Source organism: Microcebus murinus, chromosome 7, assembly GCF_040939455.1.
Source record: "Microcebus murinus isolate Inina chromosome 7, M.murinus_Inina_mat1.0, whole genome shotgun sequence".
In the NCBI taxonomy this organism is placed as follows: Eukaryota; Metazoa; Chordata; class Mammalia; order Primates; family Cheirogaleidae; genus Microcebus; species Microcebus murinus.
The window spans coordinates 30438303-30464298 of record NC_134110.1 but is presented as its reverse complement, the minus strand read 5'-3'; the positions used below and the strand labels follow the sequence as shown (position 1 = coordinate 30464298).

General features: G+C 44.0%; 1 protein-coding gene across 2 annotated transcripts in view; it reads right to left on the bottom strand.

Annotated features, from left to right (window-relative positions):
* FAM135B (family with sequence similarity 135 member B) overlaps positions 1 to 25996 on the bottom strand; it is a 277802-nt gene that overhangs the window by 170397 nt on the left and 81409 nt on the right. For both annotated transcript variants that reach the window (XM_012735958.3, XM_012735960.3), the window contains exon 2: positions 4618 to 4713. In XM_012735958.3, the coding sequence (XP_012591412.2) occupies positions 4618 to 4694 (77 nt within the window). In that variant the 5' untranslated portion in view covers positions 4695 to 4713. The remainder of the gene's footprint in view (positions 1 to 4617; positions 4714 to 25996) is intronic.

Sequence of the window (25996 nt, the reverse complement as noted above, 5' to 3'; positions counted from 1 at the left end):
TAAACTATTTGGGTGATGGGCATACCTATAGCTGATACTCAAACATTATAAAAATGATCCATGTAATCTAAAACATTTGTACTCCCTTAATATTTTGAAAATAAATAAATAAATAAATTACAAGTCTCTAAAAAAGAGAGAGAGACAGTGAGAGAGAGAGAGAGAGTAAGAGAGAAGAGAGAGAGAGAAGACAAAGCCACATATAACATCTCCAAAATTCCCTTTTTGTAGTGTCCTCTTCTGCTCTCTAAGACAGTTTGTGGCAGTTGCCACTAACATCCCTACAACCCCAAGTGTAATGAAAAGTAGGCTGTAATAAGGAAATAAATAACTCCTCTTACCTACCCCACTCCCCACTCTTATTCTTCACTTCACCCATGAATTGCCACCTTTGATCTTTCAGGTGGGCTCTGCTTCCTAAGACCACCAAGTCACTGGGTTCCCACTATTCCAGGTCTTCTGCACGGCCAACACTCACCTATGTTTAAAGTGACAGTTCTGTTGTCATTTCACTCTGGGATGTCTTTTCTGGCTCTGCCTACAGACTGGATCCCTCCTTTTGTGTCTCTTCATAGCACCCAAGTCAGTGTCGGTGACAGAACTTATCACATAGTATGGCCATTTTCTGTGTATGTATCTGCCTCCCTCACCAGCTGGTAAATACCTTGAGGGAAGGGGCTCTATCTTTTCTTCCTAATGTTTCCAGAGTCTAATGCAATAGCACATGCTGGCCCACGTTTACTGTAATGAACGTGAGAGTAGATGACTGAAGAAGGCATATAAATACAGTAGCTAAGTATCTATACACAGAAAGGGTTTCGTGAGGAGATTAAATTTGAGCTAGAACTTGCATAGAGCAGAGTTTTCGAGGCAGATCCTATGAGGAAGAGGGCCAAGAATGGTCTGAGCACAGACAATAAGATGAGGAGTTTTAAGATCACATTCAGGTTTTGAGCACTAGACTGAGGAATTGGAGCAAAAAGAAGCTGGAAGGATTATAAACAGAGAGGCGAAGTGGTCACACGGACCCCTTTGGGTAATCCCTCCATTAATAGAGTTAGTGACAGACTGGAGGCAAGAGTGTACTAGGAGTGGCATTTTCTAGACACAAGGTACCAGGCTACCTTCTCTGTATATATTAATTAGTGCCATAGCCCCTCACATGCCCCATGAGATGGGCTTTGTCACCACCATCTTACAGGCTATAAAATGTTGGCTCAGTTTTTTAAGGGATGTTCCCAAGTCCTCAGAGCTCATAAGTGACAGAGCTTGGCTACAAATGCAGGTCTGAGCCGAAAGCCAGGTCCCAGTACTTCCTTGGCCCTGGATTTTGTTGGCATGAGTCTCACTGCTGAATGTGGATATGACACCTCATGTTACTCGTTGACTGGTGTGAGGAAACGCTTTCTCTTGGAGAATTTGCCTCAGTCAATATAGACTTTGGGTAAATGTATGTTGACTGTTTGCTCAAAGCAAACATCATCAAAAGGTAGTGTATATTCTGGTACCAGAAAAACCATCCACAAATATAAATGTGCTAGAAGCAAAACTCCATGATCAAGGCAAATTATCAGGCAATATCCTGACTTCTGTATCCATGTGCTTCCAATACAGCATCTCACAAAAACTGAAAGGGAGGTGCCTTTCCAGCCAGACTAGGAAACAATGAGCAGGGCCATCCAGATGGAGGTACGAGGGGCATTTCTCATCAAGTAGGTGGAACTTGGATGGCCACAGTTAGACTCAGTCTGAGGGAGGCTACTCTAAATCTCCAACCCGAATTTTTACCATCCCAAAGACCCTATATAGCATACATGTAATCATATACTCTTGATCCCCCTAAAAAAGGACCAGCTTCCCCAAACCCTACATTTCCTCTCTTACTGATATCGGGAGTTCATTTGCTTTCCTTCAAAAACTACCCCCACGGCCCCACCTGCCCACCAGACTTGGATTGCAGCCAACCCTTCCTGAGGGAGCACATGCTGGGAAAAGTAATTACATTTCACTCTAAGCACAATTTCTGTAGCATTCAGAGCAGAAAAATCCTCAAGTACCAGGGATTGTATCTGCCAGGAACTTCCCCAGCAAATGTAGAATCCTGGTCAGCATCACATGCAGCCTGCCCACACCTTCCTGAAGGCAGGATCCAGGAGCTCAGGGGCTTATTGCTAATCAGACCTTGTGATACAAGAACTCAATCCATCTACCTGAGAGCTCTACGTCACCCCACCCAAACCATACCCAGACCTGTACATAGACATAGCTGCAATCAAACTATCCTCAAGCATGTATAGTCATGAGATTACACCCTCATCCATATCTCAACTATGTGCCTAAAGGCACACACTCCTTGGAACCATGATATGCCAGCATAAAGAGCCAGAAGCCTATGAAAGTACTCCTGATCTACTAGACAAGTAGTCTCTAAATGTTAATGATTTGTATGTTTATCAGTAAAAACGTTTTTTGAGCACGTAACTCCAATATATGTATATTTATTTATTAATAATACATATATACAGTTCTACTCATATATATTATGCATTATATAGAAAAAAGTACTTTAAATGACAAAAGTGCAATAACTCATGTTCTAAAAATAGATATTTTGTATTAATGAACTACATAACGTTTTTGTTCTCATTTACATATATTATATAGATAAAACATATTTCTATCTATATAATATATAGACATATAAAATATGCTTATAAGATCTGGAAGCCTAATTCAGTATTAGACTTTAGTGGTGAACATATCTAATGAAAATGCTTCCCTAAAACATACAGATCTAGAAAAAAGAGTATCATAGGCTTACTAAAAAAGTCATGATTTCTATACTCATTTTTCAACCTCATTTATACCTTCTCAGGGGGTCTATTCATGTTTTGGATGTGTCATTTTGAAATGTTTTGCAGGAGATAATGAATAGAAAAATATCTAACACCATGGTGGATACATGACATTATTAAAACTACATCCTTTTCTTGCAAATTGTGGAACCTGTAGAGCAGAGTGGTGTGGTATGCCAAAGGAATGCCCAGAAGCAGTGGCAGAGCCCAAGCCCTGGGCTCTCATCACTGTATCCAGTAACTTCTAATCAAATGAGGAGAGGTAGGCAGATGGCAATAGGACTTCCAGGAAGATGCACAGAGCTCTGCCTCATCAAAGCCCAGTGCTTGATCCTGACCAGAATCCTTCATATGCCTCCTTCCCTGGAACATAAAGCTGGTCCCCAAATCATTTCCTATTCCTCTTACTCCCTGATTTAGGCCACCTACTAAAACCACTCAGGTCCATTGAATTTCACCCTCAAGTAAGAAGGGGCCATGGCACCCAAGAGGCACTTGAAGCATTGATTTCAGAGCTGTCCTTTTAAAACTGGAGTTTAACCTTGATGGTAGATTATAAAAATGTGCATGGATTTTCACTCTTCCATCAAGAGATGGTATCTATTTCTCCACCTCAAACCTGGACTGGTCTTGTCATTGCTTTGACCAGTAGAATTCATTCAAAACAGCTTTATGCAATTTCCAAAGCTGGGAATCCAAGGTTTCATGTGTGTCCACTCTTGCTCTTGGAAGATGACTAGGTACCAAGCCCAGGAACCTAGCCCTGAGAGAGGATGAGAGATCACAGAAAGAAGAATCACAGCCCCCAAGATGAAGGTCCAGGCCTGTGAGCAAACCCAGCAGAGATCCACCAGCCCTGGTCCAATTCAGTAGAATCACCCAGCTAAGCCCAGTCCAAATTGCCTACTAAGAATCAGGAGCTAACTGAAAGTTGTTGCTTTAAGCCACTAAGTTTTAGGGTGCAGCAAAAGCAAACTGACCCTTGTTTTGGTCACTAATTTGCTCTGTTATCTTGGACACATAACAAAGTCAGTTTCCACAAACTTTGGTTTCCTTATCAGTAACATGGCGGAAGTAGTAGCAGCCGCTGTGAGTACATGTAGTTCAAGTTTGCATTTAGTTGCATTATATTAATATAACCATTCCCCATCTTCATTGTTTACAATGATTCTGAAAGGTCAATCCATCATGAAGATTTATTGAGATCATGCACATAAAATGACAAATTCAGAGCACATCTGCAAAACGATAGAAGCAACTGAAGCAACTAGACTTTATGCATTTAAAGAGGACATTTACAAATACCAACCTTCTCAGTGTTTGAAACATCTAGGCACAAGTCAGATAATATGTGGTTTTGGGAAAATGGATGGTCCCCATAAATACTGAGCATACAGATATCTTTTTATCAGAGGTATACAGGCAAGCTTCATTTCCCATAAATTCACTCTCCTTTAAAATACACATATTTCACGGAAAGAGCAACTGAGAAGAGAGAAGGTACAAGGGAGTGCAGGAGGAAGAAGATAAATTAGCATTTTCTAGTCTGTCAATACAAGGTTTATTTTCAGATGCAATAAAGGTTTGAATTTTCAACTTGGCAAGAAAACATAATGAAAATCCTTTCCTCATTAATCTCAAATTGCCTATAACCTGCCCTTCCCACATACACCTCCTCCTAGGGAAATAAACATGCGCACGCGCGCGCACACACACACACACACACACACACACACAAATACAAATTGTGAAGAATGCTTACCCTCTCTGAAAAAGATCCACATTATAAAACTTATGTAGCTCTACAGAAAACTCCACCGTTCCTTGTACTTCAGACATGATCCTTTTGGTTCATTACCTGAAAAACAAGAAAGAAATTAACAACTTGATATCACATCAGCCAAACATAGAGAACCTGGCTTCTACAACAGGAAACCACTAGTGTTCAGCTGGACAAAAATATCTGACCAAGAAGACCCAAGGAGTAGCATGTGTCCACTGAATATCACCAATCAGGGCTCCTGTTATAGAAGAAGACACAGAGAGATGAAATGACCAGAATTACTTGCTTAATGTCACACAGCTCACACCTGAAAGGACTGAGACTCAGACTCACATATCCTAACTCCAAAGCCTGGCTGGTCCACTGCCACCTCCTACCTATAAGTACTATGCAGGCAACAACACCCCAGCTAAGAGCACATCCTTCATGACTAATGGCGTAGAATCCCTACCCTCCCACTTTCCAGCTGTTTGACCTTGAGCAAGTCACTATACTGCTGTTAACCTCAATGCACTCATCTGTAACATGAGGACTGGTAATAGCAAATAACACTGATAGATGATGGGAAAATTAAATAAATGGATCACACTAATCATTATGCATGGTCACTGACATATAGTAAATGCTCAGTAAATGGACTGCCATTAGTAATAATTAATGATTTTATCATTGATATTTTAAGTGCAGTCCATAAAGAGTGAAGGTGGCTGGAGTGACTAGGACAAAAGCATGTTCTATCAAGCACAGGACACAAAGCCCAACAGGAGCTGCTGAAAACTTTCTAAGCCAGGAGACCTGAAGGATGACAATAAGAGAGCTGGGTGGGAAAGATGAAAGGGAACAAAATTAAAATAGTCCACATCTGGGACAAGAAACAAACCAAGAGGGACATTTAAAGCAGGGCATGATTTCTGAGAATATGAAATCACATAGACACCAGGAATGTGCAGGAAAGGAATGAAACTGACTTATATTGAACACCTGCTATATTCTTATTGCTGCATGAAATATTTCATATAAGTTGCCTGATTTTTTTTTTCAACAAGCATTTTGTGATAAAGATTCTTGCCCCATTTTTCAGTTAAGGAAAAAGGATCAAAGCAGCTCTGACCTGGAGCCACTTTCCAACAGTAGAATGTTTTAGTGGTGTGCTCTTGAATAAGCCTCCTCCCTTTCCCCAAGCCTCTATTTGCTATCATATGTAGTGGGGACAATGCAAGCTACTTAGTAGGATTCCCAATAGGATAGGTCATTGGCTGCCGTGCACCCAGCACCTGGGAAGTTCTCGGTGACTGGCATGACCTCTGGAAGGGAGAGATGAGAAAGGAGGGGGAGGATGTAAGAGAACACTTGGGCTCTCCCAGCTGGCAAGTGGTGATTTGCATCTATCACCTCGGTCTCCTTTCAAAGCCCTCATCTTTCTGCCTCCAACATGCTTCAGGGAACAGATCACCCCATGGTTCAGAGCCACGTGCAAGTAACAGGGCCATGCTAGGCCATCTCCCATGAATAAGAGCAGGAGGGATTAACTAAGCCTTAACTGCATCTCAGTCCTGCCAAGGGTTCCATCCGGGGAAACATTTCTGAAGACGCAGCAGGCTGCATACCAAATTAAAATGTAGCAGATCCTAGGAACCAACCTCTATAAATTCCGCAAGACAGAATTTCAATCTGGCAAACCTGGAAAGGCTTGGCTCACAAAATGTGCTGAAAACCCATTTCCCTAATAGGGAAATGGAGCCACTGAGGTGCAGCCTGGCCCTGCCTAACCCACCGAGCCACTGGATTTCCATCTTAAGGCACTTCCAGAAAAAGCTGGATGGAGGGGTCGGCAGAGAGAACCACCCAGTGCTTCCATCACGATCACATCAAAAAGCCTCTGCTCCATTCTCCTCATTTACTCATCACTCCACTCAGTCTGAATCCTCAGAAAACTGCAGAGTTGGCAAAGCCCTCTGACTCCTTGCTTGTGGTTGTTGGCTTTCAATCTCCCAGGCCCCTCTCCTGATCTCTGAGTCTAGCAAGGAGAATATTCAGAAAAAAGGACAAAGAGAGAGCGAGAACAATGCTCCCCAACTTGGCTCACCTACCACGTGCCACACACTGTTGGGGTTTCCATTCATCATGCTGCACAGTCCTCAGAAAACCACTGCAGTGCATGGTGTGGCCGTGATTGGCAGGGGACCCTGATGCCATTCAGGGGAAGAGCCCCTGAGTAGCCAAAGACCTGGGTTTTCCAGCTTCAGCATGTACTGGTAGAATGGCAAGGACAGTATATTTCTGAGGAATTAATATTTAGGAGAAAAATACTTAATGCTTGGAGAATATTCTTTTCTCCTTGGAAAACGCATCTTACCATCCTATTGTTCAGGACTAATAAGATCATGCCCTACAACTTGTAAACATGGACACTACTTCTTGGTGGGAAGCTGCCTTTTCCTTTATTGTAGCAGGGGATTCATTATAAGCAAATGCCCAGTAATTCAATGAGGAAGATGAGCTTACATTTAAACTATAGCTTTTACAACTCCATGTTGATTTTACTAGTACCCATTCTTGGTCTACTTTGAGTTCAGTAATTCAAAACCACCTGCTTTGGTACCAACCCCCTTCCCATTCTTTCTATCTAAGGATTAGAGAGAAGATACTAGAGTCCTCAGACCAGCAGCATCAGCATCCCTTCATTAGGAAAGCTACATCTCCAGTCCTAGCCAGACCTACTAACTCAGAACCTGTAGGGAGGAGGCTCAGGGATCTGTGTTTTCACAAATCCTGCAGGGGATTCAGATGCAAACGTTTGAAAACCTCTGCCTTAGAGACTAGAGTTTTGGAGTTAACTTGATTACTTGTGAGCTGCATGAGCTTAGACCCATTGCTTAATCTCTCTGTTCCTCTGTTTCCTCATGGCTAAGGGGAGTATCCAGTGTTGTCTCCATGATCAGCAGAGAAAGAGGGTGTGGAGTGTTTAATGTAGTGTCTGGCACATTGTGAGAACACATATGTGATGTGCACACAATACGTGGCATGTACCCAACATACATATACACTCAAACACACAGGCACAGGCAATATAGATAACACAGACACACCATCATAGCCAACCCGCAGCACACACAGACACCGTGTGCCCAACACCGCAGATGTCTTCTCTGCACTGACTTCCTATCACGACCAATGCCACCCATGATTCCAGTGATCTCAGTCACTCCACTACATTCAGTGTGACTCTCAAACGCTCCGCTTCACAACTGCAGGTCCTGGAAGCTGTGTGTCTATGGAGCTTCAAGGCAGACCTTGCCCTCACGGTGCAGAGACTGGGGAAGGGTGATCCAGTGGCAGGCATGGAAAGAATGATGGGGGCTCTGAAAAAGCAAGGACCGAGGTTTTAGGGGCTTAGGCAAGGCCTCCCTAAAGGAGAGGTCAGCCTAGGAATGAAGAGGCCTTGGTCATGGCTCTGTCCAGGGTCGCCAATGTGGATCTCCCACTGTTCTGAAAGTGAGGTGAGTCCCATAGCAGGTCTTGAGGACCTCAGCTCACCCAGAATCCATACAGCTGCCCTTGGTGCTGCCTTCACACTGAGTGGCCTCCCTTGACCACCTGGTCACTGCTTGGTTCTGGTAGCACTGCTCATGGCCGGCACCCATGTGCATGCAACTTGCCCCTAGTGTACCATATTTTAGGAAAACACACTTAGAGAGGAGGGTGAGGGGAGAGTGGCGGCCCCCTGAACCACATGCCCAGAGGTCAACACAGGCTTCAGAGCAGCTTTCCTTATGGACAGCAGAAGGAATGATCTGTCTCTAGAGCAATATACACAAAGGCTCCAGAACCAGGCACTTGGGTTTCCACTAACCCTGAGTGACCCTGGAGTCATTACTCACTTCCCCAGGCCTCATTTCCCTCATCTGTGAAGTGGGGATAACAGTAACGCCTACTCCATGGGGTTACTGTAACCATTAAATTTATTAATACATCTAAGGCATTGAGAATTGAGCCTGGCATATAACGAACCCTCAGTAAATGTAGACTATTTTTAGTGTTGTTACAGAAGGTAGAACTAGAAGACAGTGTGGAAGAAAGTACAGCGAAATTACAGCCCTGCTTGGTTTTCATTCATTAAAGAGAATCTCAATTGATTGTGGCTTATCGACCTGCTCCGTCTGGGCGCTTTCTAGCCATCCCACTGCCAAGGAGGGATGGGTCTGTTCCATGAAGCAATGACTTCCCCACCACTAGGGGTGTCCAGGCAAAGGGAGGGACCCACTTTTACAGGCTGCTGGGTCCCTGCCTTGAGTTTAAACGATGATTAAACTCCCTTTTGTCCATAAGGTTCTAAGATCCCATCTTGTTATCCCTTTATCTTCAGGCAGGCCGTCTTGATCTCTAATTCATGAGGAACAAAAAGGGCAGAGCTAAGGACCACAAGGTGATGTCACAGAACCTTAGATTTGATCTCTGCCACTTTATTAGTTACCTAGAACGTCACTTCTCTCTGAGCCTAGGTGTCTGCCTCTGCACGTGCAGGGAAATGCCTACCTCAGAGAATGATACACAACGGGAACTAATTAAACACATTCTTGAAAAGTATTAAAAATGTTTGCATCGTCAATAGGGTCTTGTCAAAGTAATGAAGAAAAAATATTTTGGAAACAAACACATCACTTACCCCTCCTTGAGGAAAAAGAAGATGAGGCTGTTAGTGCCTATAAAACAGGAGTCATTGTCTATTTATGGATTTCTGAGCACATGGTATCTGGTAAACGGTAGATGTTCACAGATACTGGTGGAATTAAGGAATAAAAGGTAGCATCAGAAAACAGAGCTGTGGCCAGAGCATGACTATGGAAGGAGGACAGAATTCAACCAGGAAAATCAAAGTAAGACACAAACAGAACAGGAACCATGTAAGAGTCAGAACAGTGATGTGGGTCATGGGGAACAGAAGCAAGTTCTTCACCAGTACAGGTATCTAGAAAGAGGCCAGGCAGGTATGTCCTTCCTAGACTTAGCTGGGACTGAGAGTGCAGTGTGGCAAGGGCAGGGAGGTGTCAGTGAGGAGCATGCTCGGGAGGAGGTTCTGATCGTGATTCTGATCAATCCAGCCCAGTTTTGCTCAACACTTGGTCTAAGAACCTCCTACCAAAGAATCATCTTGGAAAACTCAAAAAAGAAAACAAACCAAATTCCTAGGTTTTACACCCAGGCCTTCTAATTAGACTCTGGGATGGGGTCTAGGAACACACACGCTAAAGTGGGAACCCACCACTGCAGCCGCTTCTAATGCCAGCTCTAGTAGACAAACTGTCCCTGTAGGTGACAGCTAAGCCAGGGACCAGAGGAACGCATCCATTTCCCATTTGTGTGGGCCAAGGAGCACAAGGAAACATCTTTGGGAAGGAATATTGGATGCTTCCCTTTCAGAAATCAAATTCATTTTAGTTACAAAAGTTGTCTGCATTTGTAAACTACTATGCACTATACAACAAGCCTGAGTGGTACCTGGAACCAAGACTCCGTGGTTGGGGTGGGAGAGGAGGAAGGAGAATACAGAGGGAGAGAGAAAGAGAGATCAGGTTTTGGGATAGACCAGCCAGAGTCCACATATTTTACAATTTACTTCAAGTAACAAAACACCCCCAGCCTCAGTAGCTCTTCACCCCAATGGCTAATGTGGAAGTTGAGAAGCGATGTTAGACCCGGCCCTCCCATGACACATAAAGTAGAAGCCACTAAGAATAGCTGTTAATGCATTTAGTTAATTGTATGAATGTTACATTTTGAATCTTTTTAGTTTTATCATAAAATTTATTTGAGCTTTTTCTTTCTGTGTGTTTGTTTCCTTCCAGTTTTAGGTAAGTTTTATCCTGAATGATGTAATCAAAAGACATTAAAAACTGGGCAACATGGTGGGAGCGGGACAGAGTCCTTGTTCTCTGTTCCAAAACTGTGGCCTGCAGTTCTCTCCTCCAGTAATGGGGCAAGATGACCCCCCCACACACACATATATATACATATTCCTTGCACTGAAAGCATCCAGAGTGACACCAAAGCCGTAGAAGACTACAGCCACCTACCCAGCCATCAGCTCATCAAGTGTGCTCAGCCTTCAGGCCCTCTTCCCAATGGTCATCATCTTTAGCTCCTCAAACCCCAACCCCTTCTGTCTGGCTCCAAAGCCACCCACCAGGAGTGTTGGTAACTACCCTTTTGGCTGATACTCCCACTTCTCGGTACTGATCTCTCTGCTCTGGCTTCACCACCTCAGTGCTTTCTCTACCCTCTCACTACAGGGACTTTTCTAAAGAACCAAGCAGCTCATGTCCCATGCTTCCCAAAATTCTTCAGTGGTTCTTCTTTGTTCCAACATGACTCAAAAGTCATGTTATCCTCCATCAACTTCTTACTTCTCCAGGCATAGTTCTTTGTCCTCCCTCCCATGCCATGTCTGAGCTTTACTCTGTTTCCTTTAGTTCTACAACGTGTGATAATTCAATTATCCCATCACTGTACAGGTACTGGGAGAACGTTAGTGCACCTGGGGAGTGCAGAGGATTACAGAGGATGCAAAGAACTTCAGTTGCTGCTTGGACAATTGGCAATCACTCACCATCAGTAGCAACTCCTATTTTTATTTCTTTCTTCAACATAGTTGGCAAAAATTCAAAACATCGTTCATTTCTTGCAGACCAAAAGAAGTAGGTCTCCCTTTTAACTTCAGAGGTTCTGGGGTTCCTGCTCAGTTACCATTGAGTAATTGTTTGTACTTTTCTTTACAACATGTGTAAAATGTTTAATCAGTTTTGCATATTTTCTGAAATGCTTTAGAACATTATCAGTTGCCTCTGAAGGCATTTGATAAAAATTTAAACCTACTTTGGAGAATTATCATAATTCCAATGCCTCATTAAATATTTCTTGGGAAAAATTCCTTTCACAAATCTTTTCCTTTAAAATGCAATTTTTCTTAAATATTCAATCTTCAAAGCATATGGCCTTTGAGGGATTTCAAGAAAATAAACGTTTGACCTTAATATACATCAGTATTTACTTTATGAAAAGGGCATACAACATTAATGTGCTCAAAAATACTTTAAATCACAGAATTACAATATGGTAGCTGGGAAAGGATCAGGAAGTAACCCTCTCATGCTACATAAAAAGATGGTGAGCTCTCTTAGCCTGTTTTCTGCTGCTATGACATAATACCATAGACTAGGTACTTTATGAAAAACAGAAGTTTATCTGGTTGTAGAGGCTGGGAAGTTCAAGAACATGGCATTTGATGAGAGCCTCATGCTGTGTTACTCATCAAGGATGGGCTGAAGGCACAAGAGAGCACTAAAGACAGAGAAAGGAAATTGGACCAAACCCCCTTTTATAACAAACTCAGTCTTGAGATAACTAACCGACTCCCTCGATAATACCATTAATCCAACCATGAGGGCACAGCCCACATAATCCAATCAGTTCTTAGAAGTCCCACCTTTCAACACTGCTACAATGACAATTAAGTTTCAACATGAGTTTTGGCAGGAACATTCAAACCACAGCAGGATCCCAGAGGTTAACCTTGTAAGTTCACAGGAGAGCCACATTGGTTCCTTTTAGGATGCACTGCCTCCCCTCTGGGATCTGAGAGAAGCAGCAGAAATCACCCTCTGACCACATGTAGCCATATTCGGTGGATGCCCTTCCCTCCAGGAGATTTATTCCAGGTAACCCTTCTAATAAGGTAACTACAGTTTGTTGCCTGGCATGATCCCTGCAGGGAGAATCTGCTCAGTGTTCCAGGCAAATGATCTCATTAGGGAAGGAAAACTGGCATTTCTTTATTGCTGAGGGAAGATCCCCTAAGAGGTCTTTATTGGTGTGAGAGCATCTCATCCATACTTGAGTCCTGACCTGGGTCTCACCTCTGTGTGGAGACTTGGATATGTCACATATAATCTCTGAGCCTCAGTGCTCCTATACAGAATATGGGCCAACTGCTCAAGGCACGAGGGATACCAGAAGACTGAGCCATGATCCTTGGGCATCACAAGACAAAGACCCAAGAAAACAAAGTCAAGTCACAACGATGGTCCATGAGGATAAGTGCCATGACATATAAAGAACATAAAAGGATGTAGTACCTGTGGTACAGGTTGAAACCCACTGGGTCAGCCTGCCAAGACCAGGCTACCCAAGTGATACAGGGACCAAAACAATGGTCTTGGGGAAGGACCTTAATCTCTCGTGCCTCAGTTTCCTCAACTGAAAATTGCTTTGGAGTCTGGCATACAATAAGTGTTTATTAAATACAAGCTGCTATAATAAAGAATAAAACCTTAAAGCAATTCTGTGATGATAGCAAGAGAGAAATGTTGAGCCCCTTCCACCGATGAGTTACCTATGCCAGCAGACTGTGAGTATCTTCAGAGCCTCCCAGCTGGGGGCAAAAAGAAAGTCAGAACCCACAGCTCTGGCTCTCAGTCATCACAGCAAACTAAGCCCCAGGCATTCATCTCCCTGAGGTTTAAAAGCATCTTCTTTCCTCAGTGCAGATATCAAAACGGGCTGTGTATGTTTATTTTTTCATGTCTGAAGACAGTGCAAATAGAAGCATCCTACACAATGCTAAGTTCCTGTTTTCCTTGGGGTTCTGTGTCCCTCCTCCCCTTTTCTTAGGCAACATTCAAAAATTCAGGCAAGAAGACACATAAGATTCCACAACCTCATAAAAGGTTAACTGACTCATAAACTCAGGCAGGAGCCTTGAAGTACCAAAGACAAGGAAGCTCCATTAAGAAAGCAGCAGCCATACCATCGCTGTTTGCAGCTCTGGGGCAGAGAGCCTTCTCCCTCCCTGACAATGCTGGAAGCTTTGGTGCCACTCACTGAGCAGTTAAGCATGTGACCATAGTGGGTGGCAATTCACTTTTCCTTCTATCTACTGAAACACATGCACACAGACACCTAAACGTGTGCATACACATACGAACATACAACAAAGAGCAGAGTGGGAACTGTCCCTTTGGAGAGACAATGTCGAATCATGGAAAGGCAGTGGCTTCCAGTCTGCCAAATCTGGTTCACATCCTGACCATTTCACGGGCTACCTTAATTGAGTTTTAGCCCTCCTAGTTTCCAAATCTGTAATCCTATAATAGTATTATATAATATCTACTTGACAGTGATTTACCTTTTAGAAGCTCAATAAAAATGTATATTTTTTCAGCAACTTTATGGTTGGCTCAATAAATAGTGGATAATGCTAACATTAAACTAATAATAATAATAAAGTATGTATGTCATACAATACAAATCATGCATAACAAAGATGAGCTTAAATACCCAAAGAAGTCCCATGGGGGATAAACAGCAAGAGCATCTAGGGAAAGCCGAGTTGCCAGGAAAAGACCCAGGCAGTGTCCAGGGCCTGCGTACTAGGCCCCCGTGCTTGGAGGAGCCACATTGGGGATTTAGTTCAAATCCAAGTAGGCTGGGTTCAGATGTAGGTTCCCATTTTCTCTGGGTCCTGAGGGAGAAAGCAGCCACATCTCTCCTCATGGAGAAACCTAATGCAGGGAGGTAATAATAGTACCTCTCATACACCAATGCAATGATAGAAAGAACTCAAGTCAGAGATAACAGATACACCTGCCTTGAAAGGCACTGATGTCCCTGTAAGAGTGTCAGCAGATGCCACGTCTGTCCCAGTAGCTGAAGATGGGATTCCTACTTTGAGACTGAGCCTTGAATAGACATCCTCTATGCTTCCTGACAGTCTTGAGAGTCTATGAATATCACACCATCTAATTTTAAGGTTCTGCATTCATTAATGGCTATAAATTTTTCAAGAGCATTCCATTTGCAGAGTGGCAGTGCACCCAATTCAAGTTGAATCACATGAAGACGTCAGTGTCAGCAATTTTAGCATCAGCAGTGTCTTTAACCCTTCGAGGTTACCTGCACTATGCAGGTATGAATACCGCATACATCAAAGCACAGTGACTCAGTGAGCCCTATGATCACCTTGCCAACCCCCTTATTACACAGATAAGAAATCAGAAGCCCATGGTCAAAGAGTAAATGCCCTCAGGAACCCCATCTCCAGATTTCTAGTCTAATGATCTTTGCATTCCTCGTGGTCAAAGTTTTCACATCCATGATTCCATCTGATCATAGAAAGAACCTCAAGAGGTAAAAAGAATAACGGGTAACATTCCCCAGTATCTGCATGGTGATGAGGAAGGAATTGGACATAAGGTTCATCAGGGTCTCAGAACTTTAGACCTTATGAGAAACTCAGGGATCACACAGCTCAACCCCTTATATTGAGGCCAAGCAAACAAAACACCTGGGAGGATTTGGGGCTGTCAGATAACCATCTGAGAAAAAAAAAGCCATGTCTGGACCTCAGACATCTGGGTTGTTAGAGTGTGATGTTCTTTAAGACACTGCACAAACAGACCCACCTCTGGTTCAGGTGCAGCACCAATGTGCAATTAACTCCAGCACAACCCAAACTCCTTGCATGTAAACCAGATGCTTCCATCTCTGAGCTCTTCTTCTTTCACTATATCACCACCTCCCCAACCAAAACTTCTCCAGATAGCCTCACCAAAGTGTCCCACATTCTCTGAACCGGGTTCTACCTATGCTCAAGCTAGTATCTCCACCAGATGCCCCACCTTGTACCTCTTTCCCTGACAGCTTCCCATCCTAAAATGTCCAATCCAGCTTCTCCAGGAAGCACTTCCTGAATGTCCATGCCACCACCATCCCCAACACAAGCACCCACCTCGCCCTATAGATGCCAAAGTGCCCTGACCACATTATGCTCTGGAAGCATATCTAACTTTCAGGTTAGACCGTGAACTCCATAAAAGGAGCAGCATCCACTGCATTCAGTAAGAAGCGCAGTAGAGAATAGGTATAGAATAACATCTTTGGAACATACAAGAGAAGGAATGGAAGACCAAACAAGTGCCAGAGAAAATGCAGATAACAAATGAATACCTGAGTCCATTATTCTTCTTTCTAATCAAATATAAAGTTTCCTTGGGCACTTGGAACCAGCTCCTGTTAGGACTTTGAGACTGAAATAATTATACCCCTCTTATTTTTTAATGCAGCCTTGAGCTCTCTTGTCCTCTGCATGTGTCTCCTGAGGAAGGAGGGACGGTGTGTACAATCCATCATGCCTGAGCAGGTCCCGCAGAGAGGCTGGCACTGGCGGAAGGGAGGCGGTGACTGATGGCGCCTGAACGGCAGGGCAGCACCGTATTTATCCTTCCCGAACGCCACAGTACAAACAGGAGAGGAGGTGAATGCAAGATGCCAGGCTCCCCGCAATGAGTCAAGGCTGGCATTTCAGACCTGCTCTCTGTTTGTGCCCTGGCCGCTGCGGTTTGGGATCCAATTTTGTTTAGCATCTGTCATTAGCTTCACAAGTGTAGCCATGACTCAGCCTGCGTCACTGCGTTCCCACACTGACCACCCACAAGATGTGCCTCCATTGCCAGCCTTCTCACGCACTCCAAGGCCCACCCTCCTCCCAGCCAAAATGGAAAGCTAAGTAGGGACAAGGCACTGAGGGCCTCAGAGATGATCTTAAAACAATGATTTTTTGGAATCTCTTGGGAGCCAAACAGAATAGAAACGTCAGTCTTCCCCGTGCTCTCCTGAACATCCAACATGCTAAAGGGCTCTTCCTTCTACAGGGCCGCAGGTGCCTCCAGGGCTGCAGACCCCACTGGGGGTGGCCTCTCTTGGGGTTTCAGTTGTCAGCTCATCGTCTCACAGACCTGGAGGGGCTCTGGGGGTGAGAAAACCATCACAGGATACAGAGTTCAGGGCAGAGGATATAGCAAAGTTTGGCTCCAAACTGCCATGGGCACAAGTCCTGTGCTTTATCAGTTCCTGATTTCATGCAGGTACCTTTGTTTCTCAACATTCTCATCTGTGAATAGGGGCTACTAATACTCTTTGTACAGGACCAATGTGAAAAATAAAATAATGTATATATAAAGTTCATTGTGTGGCATCTGGCACATAGAAAACACTCAAAGTTGTCACTACTATTCTTAACACCCTATTTGTGATGCCAATAGACACTCAATGAACAGTAATTTAGAAACACAATTAACCTTTCATTCAGAGTTAGAAATAGTTCTCCCTTAAAATGAATCGGGAGGGGTAATTTCATATTGAACATTCCCCCCCAAACATGTCTTGCAGGTATAGTCTTGCTGGCAAGAAGATGTCCCAGGATGTAGGAGAGAAAGCCCAGAGGAGAGAAGATGGATGCAGAGGATGAAACAAGAGTGGACATGGGCACAGGCCTGGCCTAGACATTTCTGCTGCACAGGGCCCTGTCCAAACCACATGCATGACAAAGTCCATTTGTTTGAATGACCGCCAAGAGTATCTCCACTATCCCCAACCACAAAAATGCCCCTTTCTATACTGGATATCAGTGACGTTGATGATATCCTTCAGCTCCAGAATTCATGATCCTCAGGCTCAGGCCCAGGAGCTCTGGAACCGAGGGGTGCCCAGTGTCTGCTCTGTTCTTGGACTTTCCACTCGGGGCTATCAAAGCCAGACATGCTTTGTTTCCAATCCCAGCTCCAATCTGCATTTCAGTGCAAACTCGAGGCCAATAGCTTAATATCCTTGGGCCCCGGTTTTCCTCATCTGTAAAAACATTTCTAGCAGAGGACAGTGGAGACTAAGGAGACATACCTGCATTCTGGCACACAGGCAGTGTTCATGTTAGCTCATGTATGTCAATGGGGTCTGTGTTTCTCTATCCCAGTTACGTATATAGTAATAAACATGAAAATGGGAATATTAGAGTGAAGGGGGAAAGAAAGACAAAGTTTTGGGACACCATGTTACCTGATATTTCAACACTTATTACATTTAACCTTCAAAACTCAACATGAGAGGTCATCTAATAAGTACCTCATGTTTTGTAGGAGATAACTGATGTTAACGAAGGCCATCTCTGTGCCTGACTTAGATATTAATCTTTGTAAACTCTGAATGATTCTTTTTGATATTCTCATTTTTCATTTCTTAAAAGGTAATTGATATGTTTGTTGATTTGTTTCTTCCTTCTCCTCTCACCCTGGTATGCAAATGCTGTTCCAATCATGCTGGGCTGTCTTGGTGCCCATTCTCCTGGCACTTGCTTCCTCCCCAAGAATCTCTTCCCAGCCACCCATAGTTTCCCCTCCTCTGTTAAGTCTTCATAAACTCTGAGCTCACCCTGGTCCTCCCCCTGTTTTGGAATGCCTCCATTCATTGTCTATAGGCTGTCACTGGGCTTGGGCTAGGAACTTGGGACACAGAAATGAGCCACACAGATAAAATCTCAGCCCTTGTACAGCTGGAGGTTTGGTTGATGACATTAGTGTCTTCACTGATACCGCCCCACTCCCCACACATAGGCTTAGCTCGATGTCTTGCTCTCTCAATGGGCAAGGCCTACCCAAGGTGACTGTACCCACGCAGAGTGGTCTGCACCTAGTACTGCTTCCTCCCCTTCGGTCTGGAAGGCTTGTTTGCCTAATTTGGGCCCTCATAGGCTCCTTTCATTTATTTATTTAGCCATTTACTGCACAGATGCACTGAGGTCCTACTATGTGCCAGGGTTCCAGAGTGGAACCCAGGGATTCATCCAGAGAGGACGAGTTACAATCACCAGCCTCCAGGATTTGGGAGTTTCAGAGGAACCCAGGCAGCCAAAGGCTGTACTGCAAAGGCCCCCAGGCTGCCAGGGGAGCAAGACCTCCTGCTTCCGAGCATCGCAGAGGCATCTGTTTTTCTATCAGGTAAAGTGTGGTGAGTGAGTGTGTGTGTGTGAGTGTGTGTCTATGGTGTAGAGTAGGGTAGAGGGAGGGAGACAAGGAGGGAACCACAGGAAAGGCTTCCAAAAGCCCAGACATTTTTAGTTCCAAAACCATTTAAAGGCTAACAATTGGTCACCTCCTGATACCTTCACCTCTCACCTGGGTGACATAAGCCTTCATGCTGCCCCTCTGCTTCTCTTTCCACCCACCCTCTCTGATCCCTTCTCTGCTTGACGGATAGGTGGTGGGGGGTTTTCCCAAGAAGTACCTCCACTCACATCACCTCTAATGGCCCCCCATCCCCTTGGTTAATAACCTTCACACACTCATGTTGGCCACTGTGGACATGACCTACCTCCTGGCTCTAGCATGGGTGATCCCTTTGCTTAGGATGCCCTGGGCACAGGCCTCTTTACTCTCCTTCAAATCGCTTCCCTCTCTGCTCACATACACCTGAGGCTTTTGGCCTGAATTTTCTACTTACTTCAAAGGCTCTTTCAAAGACTGTTCAGAGATGTTCCTCAATTTCCCTCCTGGTCTAAGCTCAAATGTCGTTTTCAAGTAGCCTCTCCTCTCCTCTTGGCTCCTATCTGGCATATGATCCTGCTTTATCAGGTCTGGAGCATCAACTGTTCTAAGGCATTGTTCGCTCGCCTGATTTCTGCCTCCTCCCTCAGAACATCACCTCCAGGAGAGAAGTCCTTCATCTATTCCTGACTCGCTGTACCCCCAGGGGATGGCACAGGGCTCAACCCAGATTCAGCACTCCATAAATATTTGTTGGGTGAACTAAAGGTAAACATTGAGCTGAAACGTGGAAGAAAATAGAGGATTTAGGGGTTGCAGGATGAGAAAGAACATATTTGAAGCAAAGGGGACAAGGAACACACAGAGGGAAGTGGGCAAGACTCTTAGAACAAATACAATACTGGATACTTCAACATTTTATTTCATTTAATCTTCAAAACTCAACCTAAGAGATCACCGTGCAATTGGTGCGAAGGAGGCAGCCACGGCTACCCAAGACACTCAGCTAATGCATGGGTCAATGGTTCTACAATAGCGTGGACTGAGCTGTAAGCTCCCCAGTCAGGGAGGAAACAAGAAGCACCTTGCAAGACAGAGCCCAAGTTACACTGGAGATTTAGGGTCTAGACAGGAACAGTGGAAAGTATAGAGGAAGACCCGACAGCATGAAGGGTTTGGGTAGTTGCTTTCAACTGCGATACAGAATGAACTTGAAGTAGGAAACCTTTTACCGGCTTAGGTATTAATCTTTATAAAATGACAACGAACAACCTATTTTTTGCCATGAATTAATCATGAATTTATGCATTTTAATTTTCTAAAGCAATCTTCCTTTATCGGTGTCTCAGCCAAGGCTGTACCGACAAACCTTCCTGGTCATGATGAGGCCACTGGTTCATTCAATCATGCGGCAAGTATTAACTAAAGGTCAAGTGAGTGTCAGGAACTGAACGAGGCATCGGGGAGATGGGAATGAATAAGACAAGATCAAGACAGGGAGACACGACAACAGGTAATTACCGTACAGGATGACACGGGCTGGAAGGAGACTACACGAAGTGCTGCCACGGGATCACAGAGGTAGCTTCCTCATTTCTTCATCTGTTTAAGGGGTAAAGGGAGATGGAGATAGCCCTGAGGGACACACAGCCTATAAAAACTGAGCACATGCAAACCTTATCACCCACTTACCCTGACATATTTAAGCATATACAAAGGGTTATTTGAACATTTGGGAATGAAGGGAAAATAGTAAATAGTTCACTAAGTGACTGTAATTAACATTACGGTTGTGCAGACCAGCCAAGCACTACTGGCTGAGTGGGGAGGGAAGAGGTGGGGTCAAACTGGACTTCTTAAGGCCTGATCCTAAAGGGCCACACCTGAACTGGGGCCAGGACTCACAGGATCAACACTTCCCCACAGCTACCTGCAAGCCCTGCTCCCAGTGCTCCCCAGACCCTGGGAGGCTCAGGCCACCTCCTAGTGCTTTGTGAATAGAAAACAATGGGGTAGTCTACCCAGTAGAGGGAGAGGGAGAGAGAAAAGAAAATGCAGGTTCAGATAAGTCTACCCCTCCATACTACCCTTCTCTCTCTCCTCCTTTTGCTTTCTTTCTCTCCAGACCAGCACAGGAAGGACCCAGCTGAAGTAAGAGACCAGAACCTCAAATTTTCCCATTAGACTTTGAGACCAAGACTGTCCTCAAGCTGCTGCAGGGAGGCCTGGAGCTCCTGCTATGCCAGACCCTGGAAGGGCTCTCCAAACTCGTGGCCCCATTTAACCCTAACATGCCCCTGTGAAGATGTCATACCCAGTGCTACAGAGGGTGTTACTGAGAATCAGGGGCAGCTCAGCATGTCCAGGTGCCCAGTGTCAGAGAGAGAAAAACGACAGAATCATGAACCACTGTCTCCCAAGTCCCAGCATCTCTCCCCCTCCTCCTAAAACACCCTCCCAAGTCACCTCCCTGCTTCCTGCATTCTCTACTCAGAAGCCAGAGACCTACAGATAGGAAAATCAAATCACACAACTCCCTGGTTACAAATTCCCATTGGCTTCCTATCACTGTTTAAATAAAATTGGGCTTCTCCAAAGAAGATGCATAAATGGCCAGCAAGTACATGAGAAGACGGTCAATATCCTTAGTCATGAGGGAAGTGCAAATTGAAACCACAAAGAGACATCCTGATCAAAAAATGGGCCAAAGACCTTAACAAACCCCTGAGGAAAAAAGATATACAGATGGCAAATAAGCATATGAAAAGATGTTCTACATAATGTGTCAATAGGAAAATGCAAATTAAAACGATACCACTGCATATCTATTAGAATGGCCAGACTCTAGGACACAGACAACACCAAATGCTGGCAAGAATGTGTCATGATAGGAATTCTTATTCACTGCTATGGAAATGCAAAATGATACAGCCACTTTGAAAGAATTTGGCAGTTACATATAAAATTAAATATACTCTTACCATAAGATCCAGAAATTGTGCCCCTTAGTAACTACCCAAAGTATTTAAAAACTTTTGTCTGATTAAAAACCTGCAAATAGATGTTTACAGTAGCTTATTCAAAATTATGAAAACTTGGAAGCAGACAAGATGTCCTTCAGTGGGTGAATGGATAAACTGCCATGTAGCAAGACAACGGGATATTATCCAAGACTAAAAAATAATGAGCTATCAAGCCACAAAGAGATATGGAGAAACCTTAAAAGCATATTACCATGTGAAAAGGGCCAATCTGAAAAGGCTGCACACTATATGATTCTAACTATATGATGTTCTAAAAGACAAAACTCAGTAGATAGTAAAGATATCAGCAGTTGCCATGAATTTGGGGTAGGGAGGTGAACAGGCAAAGCACCGAGGATTGTTAGGGCAGTGAAAGTTCTCTGTAAGATTCCACAAATGGTTCATGTATGCCATCATACTTGTGTCCAAATCCATAGACTGTTCAACAACAAGAGTGAACGCTAATATAAACTATGGACTTTGGGTGATGATGTGTCAACGTAGGTCCATTGATGGTAAAAGAGGTTTAATCTTATAGGAGATATTGACAAAAATATTGTACATGTAAGGAGTCAGGAAGTACGTAAGAAATTTCTGTATCTTCCACTCTATTTTAATGTGAACCTAAAATTGTTCTAAAAAATAATGTCTCTTAACATACACACACATGTGCGCATGAACACAAACACATTATGAGATATCACTTCATACCCACTAGGATGGCTATATTTTTTAAAAAATGGAAAAGAACAAGGATGTAGAAAAATTGGAGCCCTCACCCATTATTGGTGGGAATATAAAGTGACTCAGTCAATGGGGAAAGCAGTTTGAAGGTTACTCAATGAGTTAAACATAGAATTACCATATGAACCAGCAATTATGCTTCTGGGTATACAACCAAGAGAAGTGAAAACAGTTGTTCAAACAAAAACTTTTACATAAATGTTCATAGCAGCATTATTCACAGTAGACAAAAGGTGGAAATGAACTAAATGGCCATCAACTAATGAATAAAATAAAATATGGTATATCCATGCAATGGAATATTATTCAGCCATAAAAAGTAATGACTGTTTTGATATATGCTACAACATGGATGAACCTTTCAACATTATAGTAATTGAATGAAGCCAGACACAAAAGGACAAATACTGTATAATTCCACTTACAATAAATACCCAGACCAAGGCAAATACATAGAGACAGAAAGAAGATTAGCACTTGCCAGGGACTAAGGGAGAGAGGAGAATGGGGAATGGCTGCTAATGGACATGGGGTCTGCTTTCGGCAGTGATGAAAATATTCGGGGACTAGGTAGTGGGGACAGATGCATAATATCAAGGATTTGCTGAAAGCTACTGAATTGTTCACTTTAAAATGGATCAAATGGTTAATTTTGCATTATGTGTATCTTATTACAACAATGAAAAAAGAAAACAAAATCAAGTCCTTCCTTCCTTGTCCTCTTCTGAAACTTCTCTTCCTGAACAAGTCAGACTTAAAGCCATTAAGAGGCCTGGGAAGGAGCTTCCAGGATGAGGATGCCCTATTGTAATTACTTGCATTGGATCTGTTGATACATTTCTTATTAGTGTTCTTATTAATTCATCTCATTAATGTATGTATACTCCCACTGGAATTAAGTTTGTTTATTTTGTTCACCAATTAGGATTCTAGACTTAGCAAATAAAAATGCAACCAATAAATGCAATATTGGGGTTATACTTGCACTAAAAAAAATATTCAATGCTTCTCTTTGTGTAAAATTTAAATTTAACTGGGTTAAATTTTATCTGCCTATATTTTATCTGGCAGCCCTATCACCACCGTATCCCAAGAGTGCAGAGTTGGAACAGAATAAATATTTATGGAAAACGGAATGAATAAATACTTCCTAGTGCAACTCCCCTGTGTTCACTAATGAGGAATTCAGTCATCCATTAAGCATAGAGACGTACATAACTGTAACGTGCTCATGTGCAGAGAGAGCAAACGGAGAAGGCAGAGGGAGATGGGGAGGCTTTGTCCACTGTCTCCTTCTATAGCACTCTGTAGTGGTGTTGGAAGCAGAGCTGAGCACTGGGATACCAAGTATGAAATCTGGAACCTCTTCCTTCCATAGATTTACAATTTGAGGGCCAAGACAGGCGGCACCTGCCTGCAGTGCCACCATGTAGTAAGTGCTGTGCAGGGAAAGCAAAAGTTTCCAGATACGAAGAGGATGGACGGGTCGCCAGGGAGCTGCTTTCCAAGATGGGGAGTGGGAGTGTTCTGGGCAGCAAGCGATCCCTCCAAAACCCAGGAGCCGCCCTGCTCCCAAGCATCATCCTCCCTGCCTCTCTGCCCACCCTGCCCTGCAGGCCTAAAGTCCCTACCCTGTCCTCATTGAGCTCTTTGCCACTGGCCTTGGATCATGGGGATGGGTGAAACGCTGGATGGTAGGTCCCTCTTCTGCTCACCCACGTCCATAGAGCATCTCGGTGCCTGTGGGTATCGTTATTCCCGTTATACAGGTGAGGACCGAGAGCTGTGGAGCCCCTCAGTACTGGCCCCTCCCCCATCTACCTCCAGCTCTATCTCCCCTCAGTCCCAGCTCCTTCATTCACACCATCACTTCTCTCTACCTCCTACTGGCTTCCAGGACACTCGAGCCATTCCAGGATTCGCACCCCGGCTCTGCAGGCTATCCCTTGACCTTACCCTCCCGGCCACAATCTCCCACTGCTCCCTCAAGATGAATTATCCCTTTAAAACCAAGCCGACTAGCTGGGAGGCCATCAATCTCTGCACCATTTGAGCTTTAGTCAAATCCCCTCTTTGTCATTTTCCTTGTACTATAATGATCACATTAGCTGATACTTACTGAGCACTCCCTATATGTCAGGCCCTGTCCTAAGATCTTTAGATAGCTGACACCTCCATGGTAGCTATGAGTGTCATCATCCCCTTTTTACAGATGAGGCATGGGCAGGTTAAGCAACATGTCTAAGGGTCACACAGCTAAATCGGTATCAAAGCCGTATCAGAACCAAGGTTGTGATTCCAGATCCTCTCCACTAATCTACCTTGTCTCCAGGTAAGCATTGCTTTGGGTGGGGGAGCAGGAGGCTCAGCCTCATCCATTTCACCAGCCCTAGCACTTAGCTCAGAAGACAGCACAGGGTAAGTAAGTTATTAGCTCATTAATTGAATGGAACTAAATGACATATGGAAAATAACTTGCATGTTAAAAGTCACACATTCAAATAAGGTCTGAAATTTAACCATCTCATTTGACTAAAGGACTGCCTTTCCCACCTTTGCAATTGCCTTTGCAAATTCCTTTTGCCTCTTCTGGCCCTGGAGCTCCTCCCACCCAAATCTAGCTTCACCTCCCAGTTTATGTGTATCTCCAGGCTGGCTTCAGGGAATTCTCCAGGCCAGAATACTAAGTAGCACTTAGCTTCCTGTGAAGATAATAGCTAATTAGAGTAATTCACACTAAAGTGTGAATGAAGCCTGCAATTGCAAGGGAGCAGGGAGGGGGGTGCATTTGAAAGCAGGAGCTGACTGAATCCTGTATTAGTTGCATGCACCCAGCACATGTGGAGGAGAGGGGTTCTTTCTGGAAGGGGTCACTGTGAACACTCCCAGTCAACCTGCCCACCTCCCCCCATCTTCCCTCACTTTCTCCTTTGAGACTCAGAGCCCAGCTACTCTAGTGAGATTTTTTCTGAGCCAAAATGTATAAAAAGAATCATGGTTTGGAATTAGTCCTGAGTTTAAATCCCCTTCATAGAAAGTGTGAAGATTTGTGACCTTTGTGACCTTGGACAAATCACTTAGTGTCTCATGAGCTTCCACTAGATCCTCATCTGTCAGCTGAGTCTGGGGCAAGGGGCTAGATGAGTCCAGTGGAGTCCTGGCAGGGTTAGGGGTAGGGGATTTCATGTTGTTCGTTGGCTTCTCTTCCTCCTGCCATCCACCTTCTTCCCCCACAGGCTTCCGGAAAGGAATTAGATAGCACTCTGAGAACACTCCCTAATGGGTGTTTCTTCCCAACAGAGTCACTTGGTCACAAAAGTTGGGTGTCATCAGCTTAAACAAGGTTAATCTCTGCTCCTACAAGACTTCTCAGAGACTTTAACATGTTGGTATTTGATGTCAACCTCCAAAGTGGAGGTTATTCAATGACAGTTTTTTAGTCCAAAGAATACATGTTAAGAGTGTGCCACATGCCACGAATGGACCAGGTCCTGTCTGTGCACCGCACACTGACTCCTGAAACTTGCCTTATAGGCTGGTGGGGCGAGGGCAGATGCACGAGCAGAAAAGCGCCCTTTGCCTGAAACAGTTATTGAGATTTTTAATAATTATTCTGAATGGAAGTGTAGGGACCTTCAGGCAGTTTATTTTCAGCCACTCTGAGCACGTGCTTAGCACCCCCATCCTTTGTTCCTTTGCACTGCCTCTTCTTGTGTCTCTGCT